We start from the raw sequence: 19192 nt of genomic DNA on the forward strand, positions 1-19192 counted from the left end.
ACTAACATAAAGTTTACCATAGGTCTGAATATATAAGGACAGTATATAGTATATATAGGATTTGGTAACATCTATATCCCAGGTATCTTTTCCACTAGGGGATCTTGGAACTTCAAATAAGTGAAGACTACTGTAGAGTCCTCTTCTTTAATGATTGTTTTGCTTGTTTTTGTCAGTCGTGGGTCTTGAACTCAGCCTGGGTGCTGTGCCTCAGCTCTTTAGCTCAAGGCTAGTGCTTTACTAACTGAGCCACAGTGTCACTTCCGATTTTCTGGTGGTTAATTGGAGATAAGAGTCTCACGGACTTTCCTGCCTGGGCTGGCTTTGAACGGAAATCCTCAGATCTCAGCCTCCTGGAGTAGTTAGGATTACAGGCGTGAGCCACCAGCACTGGGCTTTTAATGCTTGTTTTGAATCAGACCCACGTATTTTAAATAATCACACCAAGAACTTTTCTGCATTTTCTGCATATACTGGGATCATGTTTTAATAAACACCATGCTAATAGAAAACTCTACTTAAAACTTAATAAGCACCATTATAAGCTGTTTTTGTAACAAGGGTAGGTGTGCAAATTTGCAGTGTCATATGAAGAAAGATCCAATAAAATTGTAGTTTAATAAACTAAATAACAATGTAGACTATAACTCAAAGGTATAGTGCTGTGCCACTTTTTTTTTTAAAACAGAACATAGTTAAGGAACTGGTAGCTAAAATGAGGTAACAGATGTGAGCCTTTTTTAAAAAAAAGTTTTAATTAAAATCGGTGTGGTATCATTTCTCTGTGGTGGAAATACAACCAGTGTCAAGATTTTGAATACAGGAATAAAGAGAGAATTCAAGTTGGAAAATATGGAGCAATTAAATTCAAGGATGATGATTCCAACTCTTTAATATTTTTTCATGACTTCCAATTTTAAATTTATTTGCAGTTAAATGAAAGCAGCCATCTAAGCAATGTGCTGAAACACATTAAAAAAGATGTTAGTTCCAATTTCATAAACCTATAAATTGAAATAAAACCCCAAATGCAAACAATACATTTCAATCACATTGTAATTCATTTTTCTGTGAGAGTTTTCTTCAATCTTAGCCAAAATTAGATCTGGGACAGATTCCAGGCCAAGACAAAAATGTAAAATTCCATACTCGTCCCTCCTTTGCCTATTTTTCTCAAAGAGGATACTCTGCAGTCAAACAAACTCAAAATTCGGATTTATTCTCTTTATTCATCAAAATGACCAATTAAATCTTAAACCATAAATCAGGTGTACATCTATGTTCCTGTCATTAGCCCAGGACATAGTTTTCCCATGTCAGAAACTACAGACATTAGGGGGGAAAAAAAGAGTCCTTAAGTTAGGTACCAATGGTTCAAGCCTGTAATCCTAGCTATTCAGGAGGCCGAGATCTGAGGATCAAGGTCCAAAACCAGCCTAGACAGGAAAGTCCATGAGATTGCTATCCCTCATTAACCACCCTAAAAGCCGGAAGTGGAGCTGTGGTTCAAGTGGTGTGGTCAACCTTCAGCGGAAAAGCTCATGGACGGCACCTAGGCCCTGAGTTCAAGCCCCAGGACTGGAACCAGTTCCACGAGGACCGACTCAACCCCCTAAGGTTAGCAGCAGAACCGGGCAGCGAGCTCCGATTCTGGGTCCGGACAAACGTCGCCTCTGCGAGTTCTCTCCCAAGTCTCGAGTCGACACCAGGGTCTCAAGATGAGGGGCGGATCCCGTAAACTGACTTACTGACTCGGGAGGGAGTGGGCCCCGGTGGGGAGCAGAGGCCGGCGACCCGAGGCCGCGGCCCCGACAGACAGACCACAGCGCTCGGGAAACCAACCGAACGGCCTTTCTTTTTTAAAAGCAGCCAGGACAAACCTCCAAGATTGGGTCCTCTCCTTCTCTCACTTGGGAATTATCACCATTAAAGGAAACAATATAGGAGAATGCCTGGAGCAATTGAGGCTCAACATCACCGCGGACCGCTCTCACACGGCCGGCCTCTCAGAGACTGCTCGGTGCTGGGTGGCAGCGCGCGCAGTGCGGCTGCGCATGCGCACCCCTGGCCGACTCGTTTCCCGCGCAGAAACAAAGCTCCGCCTCGGAGAGAGCCCGCCCCTAAAAGGGGCGTAGAGAGCCCAGCCAGTGCCGGGTCTGGGAATGACGTACTCCGGAGCCCAGGTCTGGGAAGTGGAGGCGTTTACTTCCGGGGCCCAGAGCTGTTCATTTCCGGAATAAGCCGTCGTTGCCGGGCTCGCCGCCTCCTGGTTTGGAGGCGTCGGTCCAGATGAGTTGGCCATGAAGATCACCAGGCAGAAACACGCCAAGAAGCATCTTGGCTTCTTTCGCAACAATTTTGGAGTCCGCGAGCCGTACCAGATCCTGCTGGACGGCACTTTCTGTCAGGCGGCGCTGAGGGGCCGCATCCAGCTGCGGGAGCAGCTGCCCCGCTACCTTACGGGGGAGACGCAGCTGTGTACCACCAGGTGGGCCCGGGGTGCGGACGGGCGTGGTGGAGCCCGGGCCCGGGGTGCGGACGGGCGTGGTGGAGCCCGGGCCCGGGGTGCGGACGGGCGTGGTGGAGCCCGGGCCCGGGGTGCGGACGGGCGTGGTGGAGCCCGGGCCCGGGGTGCGGACGGGCGTGGTGGAGCCCGGGCCCGGGGTGCGGACGGGCGTGGTGGGCCCGGGCCCGGGGTGCGGACGGGCGTGGTGGGCCCGGGCCCGGGGTGCGGACGGGCGTGGTGGAGCCCGGGCCCGGGGTTCCGACGGGCCCAGTGGAGCCCGGGCCTGGGGTTCCGACGGGCGTGGTGGGCCCGGGCCCGGGGTGCGGACGGGCGTGGTGGAGCCCGGGCCCGGGGTTCCGACGGGCGTGGTGGAGCCCGGGCCCGGGGTTCCGACGGGCGTGGTGGAGCCCGGGCCTGGGGTTCTCGCGGGCACGCTTGCTCACATAGCCCCGCCCACGACGCGGAGCTGAGGGGGCGCTGGGGACGTCCTGCACATCTGTTCACTGTGGTCCTGTGACACCTTTGATTACCAGATAAAGAAATCAAGATTGAAGACGTAAGAAATGTGCACATGTGTTCTCCATGTTGGCCACTGGCCACTAAGGATAAAACTTAGCAGGATAAAATCCCTGCCCAGGACACCTGTGAAGTGCCCCAGTCAGCCTAAAGTGGGTGGGTGTGCATCCCCGCCCTAATGTTTCCTCCACTTCATCTACTGGAAAGTACACGTAGGATGGAATAGCGCCGGGGATAGGAGGGAGGAGGTATTATTTCATCCTGCTCATTTATTCAGTTGTATGGTGATATTTTGAAGATGTCTTGATCAAATGGAGGTGTAGAATGCCTGGGAAAGAGATTACATTACAAATTACAAAAATGAAAGCAAGGCGTAGGTAGAATGAAGTGAAATCATGAATGACAAGAAATTTGGTGCCTTTTTTTTTCACTGTAGAGTAAGTATACTTATTCTTGCAAAACAAATTAAAATTACAAGTGGCATGCCACTACCATTACTAAAGAGTAGCCAGTTAACATGTACCAGTTAACATATACTCTTATTGCCCATCCATTTCTTTACACACATGCAATTTGTGTTTTTTTTTAGGTGTGCAGTTAGAAATGACTAAGGAGCTTTATTAAAATATTAATGCAGGAGGAGAAAATGGAAGTGCGAAACAGTAATCCCAGCTACTTAAGAGGCAGAGATCTTACAAGGATTGTGTTTCAAGGTTAGGCCACAGCTAGCAAAGAGTTAGCAAGACCTTATCTTAATAAAGAAGCTGGGGGCTGGGAAGGTGGCTCAGTGGTAGAGCCGCTTGCCTTGCATGCATGACACCCTGGGTTCAATTCCTCAGCACCACATAAGCAGAAAAAAAAAAGCCAGAAGTGGCGCTATGGCTCAAGTGGTAGAGTGCTAGCCTTGAGCTGAAGAGCTGAGGGACAGCACCCAGGCCCAGAGTTCAGGCCCACGACCGGACCAAAAAAATAAATAAAGAAGCTGGACATAGTAGCCTGTGCTTGTCATCTCGGCTACATGAAGCTTGTGAATTGCTAATAGCATTTTTTTTTCCAGATGTGTGTTGAAGGAGTTAGAAACATTGGGAAAGGACTTATATGGGGCAAAACTCATTGCACAGAAATGCCAGGTTCGAAATTGTCCCCATTTCAAGAACTCAGTGACTGGATCAGAATGTCTGCTTTCCATGGTGGAGGAAGGGAATCCTCACCATTATTTTGTAGCAACCCAGGTAATGTTACTTTCAATACTACAAATCAGTATATTCTGTGTATTGCTTCACGAGTTATTTATAATCAGAAAAAAGGGTAGGTAGAGTGATTTGTTAGTATTTTGATGTAAAAAATTGAGATCATTAAATTGCAGTCAATAAAAATCAGTTGTTACTTAAGAATTAAGGAAAGACTTGAGAACATAATTATTATTGTTGTTATTATTATTATTAGCTTATGCTTGATTTACAGGGGGGATTTAATTGTTAGGAGTCCACACATGCTTACAGTATATTTCACTCTGTCAACTGGCTCTGCTTTGTTTATCCCCTCCCCAAAACACCTTCAGCAGGTTCCATTGTTACGTTTTCATAGTTGCAAATGATCAATTTCAGTTGTATTCAACTTCCTTCTTCTTCCTTGTTTGTCCAGTGTCTTTTGGTTAGTATCTACTTCTCTAACAATCTGTTTCACTTTTTAAAAATGAGACATTTAGGGTTGGGATATAGTTCAGTGGCAAAGCGCTTGCCTACCAAGTGCAACGTCCTGGGTTCAATCCCCAGTACCAAAAAAGAAAAGACCAAAAAAAATACAGTTAAAAAAAAGAGAGAGACATTTATCATTCAATGTGATTATTTGTTTTAGAGTTCTCAAGGGAAGATGAGTAAAGCAAAGATTTTCCTTTTTATATTCATACCTGTTTTTCACTTTCCAATAATATTGTTTCAAAAATTCAGGTTTCATGATCGTAAAGACTGTAGAACTGGTCTGGAACATTGCAAATTTTAAATGTTTGAGAGACAAAAGACTCTTGGAGATGATGTTAAGAAGTTCACATAAATGTAGGAGTCAGAGACTGAGAGCATGAGACCAGCGCAGGCTAAACGTTAGTGAGACCCCATCTCAACAAACAAGCTAAGTATAGGTGGTCAAGCTAAGTGTGTGTGTGGGGTCATGTCTAATCCAAACCAGGAGAACTATTTCCATCCAAGGCTGACCTTAGGTGAAAATAAGAGACCATTGGTAAGTACTGATGGCTCACACCTATAATCCTGGTTGATTGGGAAGAATGTGGACATTGATGTAAAATGCCTTCTCAGACTAACAGCCATGTGCAGTGCCATGTGCCTGTCAGCCTAGCTATGTGAGAGCTGAGATGGGGAGGACTGCATTTCTAGATCAGCCTGGGCAGAAAAGTCCACAAAATTGTATCACAGTGGAAGAAGCTGGGTGTGGTGGAGTGAACTTGTCATCCCAGCTACAACAGGAAGCCTAAAATCGGCACTTAGAAGGCTAAGCATGTTTCGTAGTCAGGAAACAAAAATAACTGGTACAAAAGAGTCTGGAAGTGTGGCTCAACATTAGAGCACCTGCTTAGTAGGAGTAAGACCCTGAATTCAAGCCCCATACTGAAAAAAAAAGGAGTAGGGCTGGGAAGGTGGCTCAGTGGTAGAGCGCTTGCCTTGCATGCATGAGGCCCTGGGTTCGATTCCTCAGTACCACATAAGCAAAAAGAAAAAAGCCAGAAGTGGTAGAGTGCTAGCCTTGAGCTGAAGAGCTGAGGGACAGCGCCCAGGCCCAGAGTTCAGGCCCCACGACTGGACCTAAACAAAGAAAAAGAAAAAGAAAAAAAAGGAGTAAGACCCTGTGAAAAATGAGAGCAAAAAGGCTGAAGGTAGCTCAAGTGGTAGAGTTCAAACCCTCAAGCCATCAAAAATTAAGTTTGTGTACAAATAAGATTTGCTCAGGTACACTCAAGGAAAATTGCACAGCAGTTTTACACTAAGGTTAAATTGCATCTCAACAAAGCTTAATCTAGAATTTGAGTCAGCTAATCCCTGCTTTCTATTTCTTCTGACTTTTTTTCTCTTTCTTACCTCTTTCTGAAAAACAGAATAGAAACAAGGGAAACCTCACAATTTGTGTTTGTATTAGTTTATAATTCATAGTACCAGAATGTCAATAAGCCCCATTTGCACTGCTGATCTGAGAGAAAATCTGTGATCTTTTTTAATATTGCTCTCCTAAAGTTCTTAATTTAAGACATCCTAATTAATGTATTTGAGCCAAATTATCCCATTTTTTTTTCAATAGGATCAGAATTTATCTGTGAAGGTAAAGAAGCAACCTGGAGTGCCTCTCATGTTTATTATTCAGAATACTATCGTTTTGGACAAACCTTCTCCCAAAACAATTGCCTTTGTAAAATCTGTCCAGTCAGGTCAGCTTGTCTCTGTGCATGACAAACAAAATATCAAGCAGCTCAAAGAGGAGCAAGGTTTAGTGAAAAATCCTGAACAGAGAAGAAGAAAAAAGCGGAAGAAAATAAGTGGCCCCAATCCTCTTAGCTGTTTGAAGAAAAAGAAAAAGGTCCAGGACTCAAAATCACCTGCTTCTGACAAGAAAAGGAAAAGGAAAAGGATCCGCAACAGATCTACCTCAAAAGTACTTTCTGAGAAGCAGAATGCAGAAGGACAATGAAATGAATGGCTTAGATACATTTAAGACTTTCAGATGTGAAAAGTGAATTTACTTTTGGGACTGCAAAGAAGTATTTATGATGAAAAACTATAAAGTTATTTTATAAACAATTATAGTCCATATGCTTTTGGTTAAAATTACTTCTAAAATAAAAATCATTTGCTTTAGATGTGATAGAGTTGAATTTTTCTTGTGTTTTGGAGGTTGTTTCTCAGTAAAATTGTCTTGTGCCACTCCCAAACATATATAGCTTTAAAAAATCAAACAGTTCTAGTCGATATAAGCCAATAAAAAGTAAATAAAACATATACTATCAAGAACAGAGGGAAAAAAAAACAAGTTATAAGCTGCGTTTGGTTGCTCCAGCCTTAATATTAGCTACTTGGGAGTCAGATCTGGAGGATCACTTTGAGGTCAGCCTTGACAAAAAGTGTGACTTTGTAAAGTCAACCAGGGATTTGGCATGATGGCTTGTGCTTGTCATCTTAGTTACATGAGTAGTATAAGTAGGACAGTCACAGTCCCTGCCAGCCTGATGAGCATAAAGTGAGAACCTATAACCAATGCAGATAGGGCTGGCATAACTCAAATGGTAGAGCAATCTTGTACTATCTTGTTAGTTATTTTTTGTGCTGGTCCTGGGGCTTAAACTAAGGGCCTAGGTACCATTCCTGAGCTCTTTTGCTTAAAATGTGCAGTCTACCACTTGAGCCATAGCTCCACTTCCAGCTTTTTGCTGGTTAATTAGCAATAGTCTCATGAACTTCCTTGCTTGGGCTGACTTCCAGCTGCCATCCTCAGATCTCAGCCTCCTGGGTAGCTACATTTGCGGACATGAGCCACAAAAACTTAGCTCTATCTTGTTCTTGAAGTTAATAACCTCATTTTCTTTTGGCAACTAACTTAAATTTTAGCCACATTTTCCAGTAACACTGTAAAGAGCCCCACTGTAATTTTCAATATAGTCATAGCCATCACATAATATCAGGTCATCCTACTACTAGATTTGTTTTGTTTTGTTTTGGTTGGTCATGAGGCCTGAACTTGGCCTGAGCGTTGTCCCTCAGCTCTTCAGCTCAAGGCTAGTGTTCTACCACTTGAGCCACAGGGCCAATTCTTGCTTTTTGTGCTTATGTGGTGCTGAGGAATCGAACCCAGGGCCTCATGCATGCAAGGCAAGCGCTCTACTGCTGAGCCACCTTCCCAGCCCTCCTAGATGTTTTTGTAGATTCCTGTATCATCCAGTGTAAAAAAGATTTTCTGCTAAATGTGTTGCTTAACTGTCAACTAGGTACTTGTCCTTATCCAGAGAACTTTATCAAATTAATTTCCTAGAATCTTCATTTTATTCTCTGTTATTTTCTTGCTGTAGCAGAGCATAGAATATCTAGGAAACACGTTGTTGTTGTTGGTCATGGAGCTTGAACTTTAAGCCTGGGTGGGTGCTGTCCCTGAGCTTTTCAGCTCAAGGCACTATCACTTCAAGCTCTACCACTTGAGCTACGTCTGATTTTCTGGTGGTTAATTAGAGATAAGAATCTCATGGCCTTTCTTGCCTGGGCTGGCTTTGAAACGTGATCCTCAGATCTCAGCCTCCTGAGTAGCTAGGATTACAGGCGTGAGCCACCAGTGCCAGACTTGGAAACACTTTTTAGACAGTCTCACTATGTAGCTCAGGCTGGTCTCTAAATGATGCTCTTCTTTCCCAGCTGCTGGGATTACAGAAGTATAATAACAAACTATTCCTGGGCTGGCTTTGAAACGGGATCCTCAGATCTCAGCCTTCTGAGTAGGGATTACAGGCATGAGCCACTGGTACCTGGCAGAACAGTGGTTTTTAATGAGTTCCACTAGAGTGTCATGATTATACGTGAAGAAAAGATTCTTAGATGTGAGACAATTCAGACAACTATAGAAATGTCATTCTCAGTTGAATTCAGAGCTGCTTCTTGATTTCAAACTGGAATTACAGCTTAATACTTGGGAGTACACATAATTGTTTTATATGGCAAACCATAAGGTAGTGTTTGATAATATCATGTTCTCTTAGATTCTTGACATATTTTTTTTGGGGGGGGGGGAGTCCAGTCGTGGGGCCTGAACTCTGGGCCTGGGTGCTGTCCCTCAGCTCTTCAGCTCAAGGCTAGTGCTCTACCACTTGAGCCACAGCACCACTTCCGGCTTTTTTTTCTGCTTATGTGGTGCTGAGGAATCGAACCCAGGGCCTCATGCATGCAAGGCAAGCGCTCTACCACTGAGCCACCTTCCCAGCCCCGACAAATGTTTTTAAGAAGACAAAGATAATGGGTGGAAAGTGAATATCCTCACGCAGTTTCTGTGAGGAAAGATATTTGTCAGGAAGGTTAAGAGTTGGGGTTATCTAATCAAATGTCCAAGAGATAAAGCAAATGAAATGTACACTAATGACAGTTACTGAGTGTTTTCTGATTGCTTATTAATAGTGTCCTTGAATTAGAATGGAGAGAAAACTAGTGTTTCTGCAGGAGTTAAAACCTATAAAGTGTATTTTTTTTTTCTGGTCGGTCATGGGGCTTGAACTCTGGGCTTGGGCACTGTCGCTGTGCTCTTCACCTCGAGGTGAGTATTCTGCCACTTGAGCCACAGCACCACTTCCAATTTTCTGGTACTTTATTGGAGATAAGAGTCTCACGGACTTTCCTGCCCAAGCTGGCTTTGAATCGTGATCTTCAGATCTCAGCCTCCAGAGTAGCTAGGATTACAGGCGTGAGCCACCGGCACCCAGGTTTAAAGTGTATTCTTATATTAAAAATATTTGTATCTTCCTCATAGAAACTTTAAAAGGTATTTTAGCAAAAGAATCTCATATCAGGATACATTCATTGGTGAATGGGACATGTATGAAAGCAATACTAAACGGTTCTCTTCACAGAATTTGGTGGAGGGAGTCAGCGGATTGGGCATAAGATCATAACTCATAAGTTTAGAGGAAATGTTGAAAACTTGATTTAGAGAATAACTACTGGCTATTTTGTGTGTATACAGTTTTGAACTCTGAAAAGTTGCCATTCTGAAAAAAAAGGGGCTTTTTTGAAGACATCTTTCGTGAACACTCATACTTCTTGTGAAAACAAGTGCTCGCAGTTGTGTTCAAGCAGTATTCAGTATTTTCTACCTCTTTACAGCTCTGTAGCCATTTTCATCTCTCAAGCATGTAAATGAAAAGTAAAAGTCATTTCAGCTCAACTTTGGATCTGCAATTTCAAAGATGAAATGATTTCTCCCTGTGCAAGACTTATGAGATTTTTTATTTTTATTTTACTGGTTCTGGAACTTGAACTCAGGGCCTGGACTCTGTCTCTGAGCTTGCTTCTTTTGCTCAAGGCTAGCACTCTATCACTTGAGCTACAGATACACCTCTGTTTTTGTTTTTGTAGTTTAGTACATATAAGAGTCTCACAGACTTTTCCTCCAGGCTGGCTTGAATCATGACCCTCAGATCTTAGCCTCTTGAGTAGCTAGGATTACAGGTAAGAGCTGCCAACACCTGTCTAGGAGATTGTATTTAACTTGTCTATACATCTAGGCAAGTTTGCATTCGACAAGTTTTTTATGTATGGGTTCAGTGAATAGTTTCAATTCTTTTAAATATTTTTAAAACATGCCATTTTATTGTACTATAACTCCTTGACAATTCTTAGTTTAGATGAAAATGGAAAAGATAGTTGCTCATTCTAACTCAAAATTGTTGGAAAGTCCTGGCTAACCACAGAATATCTTAATTAGGTTCCTAAGTATCCCATAGATAACATTAACTTACATCTTTATTTCTTTTTTAAATTAAATATATATTTAAAAGATATTGTACAGAGGGGTTACAATTACATGAGTAAGGTAATGAGTACATTTCCTATGGAGCATTGTTACCCCCTCCTTTGTTTTTCCCCTACCATCCCTTTCCTCCCCACCTCCCCAACTCCTCCCTCCCCTCACCCTGAAGTTGTAAAGTTCATTTTCAACATAGTGTCTTGTACATCTCATTGTTACAATGGGTCAACCTGTATCCTTATTTCAGCATTTTGTTATTTCTCTTCACCTCCCCAAATTAGAAAAATGTATATACAAGATGCAGGGCATACAGTGAAAACAGGGCTTATACCATGGGGGAAGAACATTCAAAAGAAACCAAAAAAAATCACATAGTACATTATAAGAACATTAAAGACAAGATCTTTAGTTCTTAAACATTCCCACCCAAATATTTCTTCAGCAGAAGAATCTGGAAGTTTCCCACTGGAAGTACATGAAATGACTACTCACACCACTCCCTCCCCATTCAAGTTAATAGTTGTTCCAAGATTCTGTCCTGAGCTAATCATGTAACTTTTGCACATCCTTATATACGCATCTTACCTGCTGATTTCTTCGATTACAACTAGTCAGTTTCACCACTTGAGAAAGATGTTCATAACCAAGGTGCTTTATATTATAGTATCAGTTGAAGTTTACTTATTAAATACTTGAACAATTATGCAAACTACAGAATTACAAAGTTTAGGTCCTAAGTCTACTCCTTAAGGATTTTATGGTCCAATACAATTATATTTAAGGGCTGGGAAGGGGCTTAGTGGTAGAGTGCTTGCCTAGCATGCATGAAGCCCTGGTTCGATTCCTCAGTACCACATAAACAAAAAAAGCCAGAAATGGTAGAAAAAGCTCAAATGGTAGAATGCTAGCCTTGAGCACAGAGAGGCTCAGAGACAGTGCCCAGGCTCTGAGTTCAAGCTCCAGGACCTGCAAAAAATTATATTCAAGAGTATAATTAGAGAGAAATAAAAAATTTAAATGCCTATAATTCAACAAGAATTTGATCAGTTAATTTTAGAAAGCATTTTATATATAAAAAAATTAACCAGGGGCTGGGAAAGTGGCTCAGCGGTAGAGCGCATGCCTTGCATGCCTGAGGCCCTGGGTTCGATTCCTCAGCACCACATAAGCAAAAAGAAGAAAGCCGGGAGTGGCACTGTGGCTCAAGAGGTAGAGCGCTAGCCTTGAGCTGAAGAGCTGAGGGACAGCACCCAGGCCCAGAGTTCAGGCCCCACGACCGGACCCCCAAAAAAGAATTAACCAGTATTCAAAACAGATTGCTCATTATAGCTTATTCTGTCTCAGACTCTCATTGTAAGAGCCCCAAAATACCACTTATCTATATTTCATCCAATTAGTAGTGTCTCATTCAAGTTGGGGGTTATGGTGGTCAGGCCACAGATAAATTCAGTTATATGTCAAGTTTGAATTTAGTAGGTTTTGAAAAGCTGTTTTCCCTAGTTTCAGAATAGAACACTGTTCCACAGACTTGGCAGCTTTTTGTGTCTCCATATTGGTTCCTTCACATTTATGGACGAAGGGCCATTCAGGTCAGAAAAGTCAAGTGGAAGCTGTTAGAATGTCTTTCCTATCAGGAGGGCAAACCAAAAGATAGGAATCACTGGAGGAATTTCAGAGATCACTACCAACATGATATACTTGAATGAGTCACAAGTGTTGACTCATATCACATCTCAATTTAATGTGTTTATTGGATCTGAGATGCACCTCAAAACATGAGTTGATTATCTTAACATTAATCAGGGATGATTCATTGGCAGCAGCATTTCCAAGTGCAATAGTTTTTGCTGGAACAAATCATAGATCCTAACACCGATATGGAAAATGCTATCCTAGCCATACCTGTATAGTTTTGATTTTACATATGGCAGCTCTTTGGCTCTTAGCCATGATACAGTCTGCAAAGATCTTGATCCTCTTAACATTTTGCACAGCAAATGTTGATGGGCTTACTCCACTGATAACATTAGGCAAACTGAATCTGATGACCAGGAAATAACAATTACTGCAAATGTTTCAGTCAAGTTTTATGAATAAATCTTAGAGTGAGAGATAACTCTTATGCACAGTCAGAGATCTGGCTCCTCTGCTATAAATACATCTCTCACATAGCCAATGTGGAGATAGCACTCCGAATGCAGGGAGATTCTGACTTATAAGATGCAATATAGTGCTGGGAAGGTGGCTCAGTGGTAGAGCACTTGCCTTGCATGCCTGAGGCCCTGGGTTCGATTCCTCAGCACTACATAAGCAAAAAGAAAAAAGCCAGAAGTGGTGCTGTGGCTCAAGTGGTAGAATGCTAGCCTTGAGCTGAAGAGCCGAGGGACAGCACCCAGGCCCAGAGTTCAGGCCCCACGACTGGACCCCCCCCCAAAAAAAAATGCAATATAAACTTCAATTCAGCAACTAACTAATCTATGATATTTCTCTTCCATACTCAGTTATATGTGGATTTGGGAATGAAGGGATGGAAGAAGGAGCAATTTCTTTTACTATGGCATTTTACAACTCTCTTAGAGAATTTTTGCTTTCTTCTCTCAAGACCTTGAGTTCTGTTGATTTGAAGAATTTGTTCCCAAAGGAGGAATACCAAGAATGCAACAATAATTCTGTTGATTTGGGAAGTGATATTACCTGTAATTTGTTTGGGGTTGATAATACTTCTGAACCAATAGCCAAAGAAGGGAGTGATTGTACTGACAATGATTGATTCCCTTTTCCAGGAGCAAACTGGCTTGCTCCTACAGGATTACCTACAGAAGACTACTTCTGGAATCTAAGAGAGTCTCTAAGATGTCTAGAGTGTGTCTTTTTCTTTTTTCTCCTATTTCCAAAAGCTTTATTGGTAAATATGCTTTAGAAAAGTTCCATGGTATCATTCTGTCAGTGAAATGACGAGCTAGGTTTAGGGACTCAGGTGACCAGGACCCCTGCAGTGTCCACTTCCATTCATAGGTCCAGTCGTGTGCGCAAGACTTCTAATCAACCAGTCCTTCAGGCTTAAACCATAAGCTGATTTAGCTTCTCAGAACCTTTTACTGAGTCACGGCCATGAATGATGTTTCTGCCCACTTGAATGCAGAAGTCCCCTCCAATGGTGGTGCCTGGCTTAGAATCTGCTGGACAGGTTTCTCCAAGCATCACCTGTTCATTCACCCCCCCCCCCCCCAGACAATGGCTATCACGGGCCCAGGGTTCATATATTTCACCAGCCCTGGGAAGAAAGGACGGTCTTTCAGGTCAGTGTAATGCTACTTCAGGTGTTGCTCAGAGGCCTGCAGGAGCCTCATGGTCACCAGGCAGAATCCCCTCTGCTTGTAGCACCTGTTGATGTCACCCAACAGGCCATGCTGCACACCCATCAGGCCTGAGGATGGTGATGGTGACGGTACTCTCCAGGTTAGCCATGGCTCTGCAGGACCAGAGCTGTGTTTGGGGCAGCTGGCTGGGGTAGGGAATCCTGGATCCAGCCTAGTGTGTCTATGCCCCATGGAAAATTTTAATAGAAAACTAAAGGAGGAAGAACTAGTGGGTATTCACCGCCTTTCTGGAGTGAAGGCTTATTTTACCTCACCAATTAAAAAAAACGAGGTTAGGGCTAAGGTCAAAGGAGACACGGAATGGGTCATTACAGCTGTCAGCCATCTAGATGGCACCCAAAGATTTTTACGTTTCATGTTCATAAGGTTGTGTATCTACTCCGTTACTAAACAGACAGACCTCTTTCATAAATATTCTATTAATTTGGAAATTGGTGGTGTGTAACTTCTGATGTGGACTGTAAAATGTGTCAGCTTCTGTTATCCAGAGAAGAAAGAAATCAGGCAAAAATCACATTGAAGCATTGTTATCTTTAAAAAAAATTAGGAAAAATGGTTTCAATCTTTACCATCCCTCCAAAGCCTTGCTAGTTACAAGCCACAGAATGAATGAAAATATATATGACAAGAGACTCGTCTCTAGAAAATACAAAGACTTATTGCAGGTCAACAGTAAAAAAGCAATACATAACAAACGGGAAAGGATGTGAATAGACATTTCTACAAAGAAATGTACAAATGACTGATAAGATATGAACATGCTGGACCTTATTAGGCATCAGAGAAATGGAAAGCAAAAACAGTGAGTTGTCATGTTGTCCCTGGTAGGATGGGTATCATCAGACAGAAAAGAGCAAGTATGGGGAAAGAGGCAGACAAATGGAAACTCTCAAATGTAGCTGATGGGATGGTAAAATGGTGCTAGTGGTTTGAAAAACAACCTAGCAGAGTTTTAAATAGTGAAACAGAATTACCACATTGTGTAACAAAATTCACTCTATCCAAGAGACATGAAAAGAGATGTTCACATAAAACCTTGCATGAAAATTAATGACAGAATTATTAGTAATGCCAAAATCTGGAAACACCCTAAATGTCCATTAACTGATGAGTGGATAAACAGAAGATGACACAATGGAATAGAATTTACAAAAAAAGGAAATGATTTGTGCCTGTGAGATGGTTATACCTGCAAGGGCAAAGTTGATTAAATTTGTAATAGAAACAAACCAGTAAGAAAGATCAAATATTGTATGGTCGCCTTTATGTAAAATGTCCAGAACAGGCAAATCTATAGTCAGAAAGTAGATCAATGGAATGGAGAGGGGTGTGATTGGCATTGTAGTGTCTTTGGAGGGTATTTGAAATCCTATAAAGTTGATTGAAATGACTTATATACAACAATATGAATAGATTAACAGCCAATGCATTTGTATATTTTCAATGAGTGAACTGTGTGTTAGATTAATTACATCATAATAAAGGTGGTAAATAAAAAGTGTTGCATCCTGGGCTAGGGACATGGCTCAAGTGGTACCTACCACTTGAGTACCTACCCAGCAAACTTGAATCCCTGAGTTTAAATCACTGTACCATAAAAAAATGCATGTATTCACAGTAATCATATTACACATTCTTATAAATTATTCAAGTCACCAAGCAGAGTAAATAAAATATTCTTTGGCCCTTACTAGAGAAGCAAAGAACACGTATGCAACTGTTTGCATACATTTTTTATTTTTTATTTTCCAAGGGAAAAGAAAGCAGAATTTGCTGACAAGATAGCAAGGTGCTAATATTTCATTTCTTCTCCTCAAATGAGTTAATCTCAGATGGATCTCTGCCAGCTTGCTAATGTACTCTGTCCACCACCTGATGCAATCAGAAAGCTGCCATCTGTTCCTTTTAGTTGCCAAAATGTTGCAGATTACCCACAGGTAGTAAATGGTGAAAGCATAAATTTGCTAAACATTCCTCATCTTTCACAACTATTTTACAATGATGTTTTGATCAATTTAATGTGAAAATGATAATTCCCATGTGAGTTAGTGTTTTGATTTCCAAAACTGAATTAGCAAATATATATCTTTTTACATGGAGAACAACTCTTGAACAGAGTGCAACTTAACTCACCGAAGCAGCTACAAGTTTCCCATTCAGAAAGAGTAGGACATCTAACTGAAGTTTAGAAGACCTAATGTTTGTAGCTAACATGGACTGTCCCTATCTGAGGGCTATCAGGAAGATGGCCATCCATGGCCAGGTAGGTAACAGCTATGATTTGACCACTCTGAATTTTTACGTCTCATTATCCTTTCCTGAAACAAACCTTTGGACACTAAGAGCTGACATTAGGATTTTCTTTGGTTAAAGTTCAAAGACATTATTTTAGTGGCTGGGAAGGTGGCTCAGTGGTAGAATGCTTGCCTCGCATGCATGAGGCCATGAGTTCAATTCTTCAGCACCACCTAAACAGAAAAAGCTGGAAGTGTCGCTGTGGCTCAAGTGGTAGAGTGTTAGCCTTGAGCTCAAGAGCTGAGGGACAGCGCCCAGGCCCAGAGTTCAAGCCCCATGCCCACCAAAAAAAAAAAAAAGACATTATTTTAGTTTATCATTTATATTGGTTAAGTTTCCATTTCTGAAGCAAAAATTCCTCACTGACATAAATAACTCAAAAAAGAGGAAGTGTTTATTGTTTATTTTGCCGTGTTTTCCCAGGTTTCAATCTCTGGCACCCTGCTCCTGTTTCTTAGGCCTGTGTTACAGTACCTCATGGTGGGAGTGGCTGAGACAGAGGAGCTTTTTAACTCATGGGAACCAGGAAGGGAAATATATGTATATACGTTTGGCCCTGGTCTCATTATCCCCATTAAGAAAATGTTCCCAAGGACTTTCCTCCTAACCTTCTTCCACCACAAACCTAAAAGTTCTATGACTTCTTAGCTGTACCATAAGTGGGGCTGAAGACTTCAATACACAGGCTTTTGGGGGACACTCTGGAGCCAAATTATAGCACAATTGTAGTAATGCTTGATGTCATTTGTGACATATATGTGCTTAATACACATTGACCAAGGCAATGCATCAATTAAATTGAATGAAATAAAGCCTATTGTTGTCACATCAGCTTTTAGGGGCACACCCCAGAGCCAAATTATAGCACAATTGTTGTAGTAATGCTTGATGTCATTTGTGGCATATATGTGCTTAAGACACATTGACTAAGGCAATAAATCAATTAAATTGAATGAAAGGAAGTCTAATCTTGTCACATCCCAGGCCTTCCAATATTCCTAACTCAAGACGTTCAGGATCATAGGCATTTTCACTCTTTGGTGTGTGACTAAATGGAGGCCATAGAACTGTTAACCTGTGGTTGGCCCACACCTTGCTCATGGTTTCCTCACACTTCTTACTCACCCTCATTCCATTTGGAAATAATCATCAGTTAGTAAAGGCTACCTTAAATTTCGGGAGAAAGGATGAAATATTCAAAAGTAAGTCGGTTGGCAAAATATTATGCATCTGAAATATTTTTAACTTGATCTACTTCTAAAAGTGATTTCCTATTTTTCTCATCACATTGCTTTGGGGGTAATCTGAGTGTGTGTGTGTGTGTGTGTGTGTGTGTGTGTGTGTGTGTGTGTGTGTGTGTGTGTGTGTGTGTGTGTGTATGTTCTTTGTTGTAGTGAAAGGCCAGTGGCTTACACTGCCCCAATAATTCAGAAGCTATTTGCCAGAAATATTTCCTATTCAAGAAGGTGGAAGAGCCAAGCGCCGGTGGCTCAGGCCTGTAATCCTAGCTACTCAGGAGGCTGAGATCTAAGGACTACAGTTCAAAGCCAGCCCAGGCAGGAAAGTCCAAGAGACTCTTATCTCCAATAAAACCACTAGAAAACTGGAAGTGGCGCTGTGGCTCAAGCGGTAGAGCACTTGCCTTGAGCTGAAGAGCACAAGGACAGCGCCCAAGCCCAGAGTTCAAGCCCCATGACTGACCAAAAAAAAAAAAAAGGGTGGAAGAATGTGTCTTTTCTTTCTGTCTCTGTCAACTCAAAACAGCTGATGACAAGAGATCCAGCATCTAATTCATGTTTTGTTTTGTTTTTACTAGTCCTAGGGCTTGAACTCAGGGCCTGGGCTCTGTACTTGAGCTTTTTTGTGTTCAACACTAGCACTCTACCACTTAAGCCACAGCACCACTTCTGGCTTTTTCTGAGTAGTTTAATGCAGATAGGAGTCTCATGGACTTTCCTGCTCAGGCTGCTTTGAACCACGATTTTCAGATCTCAGCCTCTTGAATAGCTAGGATTATAGGTATACGCATGCCTTTCTTTTTCTTTCTTTCTTTTTTGTCGATTGTGAGGCTTGAACTCTGGGACTGGGCACTGTCCCTCACCTCTTGAGCTCAAGGCTCTAGCACTCTATCATTTGAGCCACAGCACGACTTCTGGCTTTTTCTGTTTATTTGGTGCTGAAGAATCGAACTCATGGCCTCATGCATGTGAGGCAAGCACTCTACCACTGAGCCACCTTCCCAGTCCCAAGCATGCCTTTCTTAATGTGTCATGATCCTTTGCTCTGATGTGCAGTGTGTGTGTGTAACTCTGGAGAAGTAGCAAAAAGAGGAGATAGAAATAATTTGGAAACTGAAAAAAAGGAAAAAGGAATTCAGAAATAGGTATCTTTACAATGAGTGTCAGAAGCTGAATGTTCCAGGAGAGAGGTGCCCAGCCCTTACTGGGCAGACATCACAGGAAATAGTAAAAACCTGAAAAATGCCCATATACAAGATTTATCTGGAGTAGAGGGTCAGGAATTTGCACTGTTTAAATCTTCTCTAGGTACTGTTAATAAGAAGCCTTGCTGAAACTTCCAGTGTAGAAAGGAACTTGGGTTTGAGAGTTAGGTTATTCCAGGTTCTCTTTAGAGTTCTCTGAATCTCTGTCTCATAGACACACTAGGATTAGATTGAAAGTAACATAGCGTCTAATACCTAATACACAATCAACAAATAGCTCACAATGGAATAATATGTAGCTCTCTAAAATTCATGTTTGAGAAGTTTGCTTTGTTAATCTAAGAATATAAATGTTCCCTTCCTCCATTCTCTGACCATTGATTCCAAAAAATTTCTGCAGGTTATGTGAACACCTGTGTCCAGTCTTCTTTCCTAAGGACCTTATAAACTCATCTCTAACAGGATCTTTTAAAAAACATTAAATGCATATCTCTATAAGGAGGATGCCTAGGTTTTAGAATAATTTAGAAGTTCCCCAAGTGATTTTTAATA

At 41.9% G+C, this 19192-nt stretch overlaps 1 protein-coding gene and 1 pseudogene across 1 annotated transcript; one reads left to right on the top strand and one right to left on the bottom strand.

The window, feature by feature from the left end:
- The first annotated feature begins 2213 nt into the window (after positions 1 to 2213).
- On the top strand, positions 2214 to 6883 carry Utp23 (UTP23 small subunit processome component). The gene is made up of 3 exons (XM_069991831.1): positions 2214 to 2488; positions 4080 to 4254; positions 6329 to 6883. Exons 1-3 carry the CDS (start codon positions 2301 to 2303, stop codon positions 6713 to 6715), a joined length of 750 nt encoding a protein of 249 aa, XP_069847932.1. The 5' UTR covers positions 2214 to 2300; the 3' UTR covers positions 6716 to 6883.
- Positions 6884 to 13625: 6742 nt separating this feature from the next.
- On the bottom strand, positions 13626 to 13990 carry LOC138806164 (nucleoside diphosphate kinase B-like; annotated as a pseudogene).
- Between the last annotated feature and the right edge of the window lie 5202 nt (positions 13991 to 19192).

Source organism: Dipodomys merriami, unplaced genomic scaffold (genome assembly GCF_024711535.1).
Source record: "Dipodomys merriami isolate MVZ:Mamm:240054 unplaced genomic scaffold, mDipMer1.0.p SCAF_4, whole genome shotgun sequence".
NCBI lineage: Eukaryota > Metazoa > Chordata > Mammalia > Rodentia > Heteromyidae > Dipodomys > Dipodomys merriami.

What these genes read in the sequence shown, in the direction of transcription:
- Utp23 (XM_069991831.1), top strand. Translation starts at nt 2,301, where the DNA reads ATGAAGATCACCAGGCAGAAACACGCCAAGAAGCATCTTGGCTTCTTT. An exon ending in ACGCAGCTGTGTACCACCAG is followed by an intron (nt 2,489 to 4,079) that starts GTGGGCCCGGGG and finishes TTTTTTTTCCAG; the next exon opens with ATGTGTGTTGAAGGAGTTAG. An exon ending in ATTATTTTGTAGCAACCCAG is followed by an intron (nt 4,255 to 6,328) that starts GTAATGTTACTT and finishes TTTTTTCAATAG; the next exon opens with GATCAGAATTTATCTGTGAA.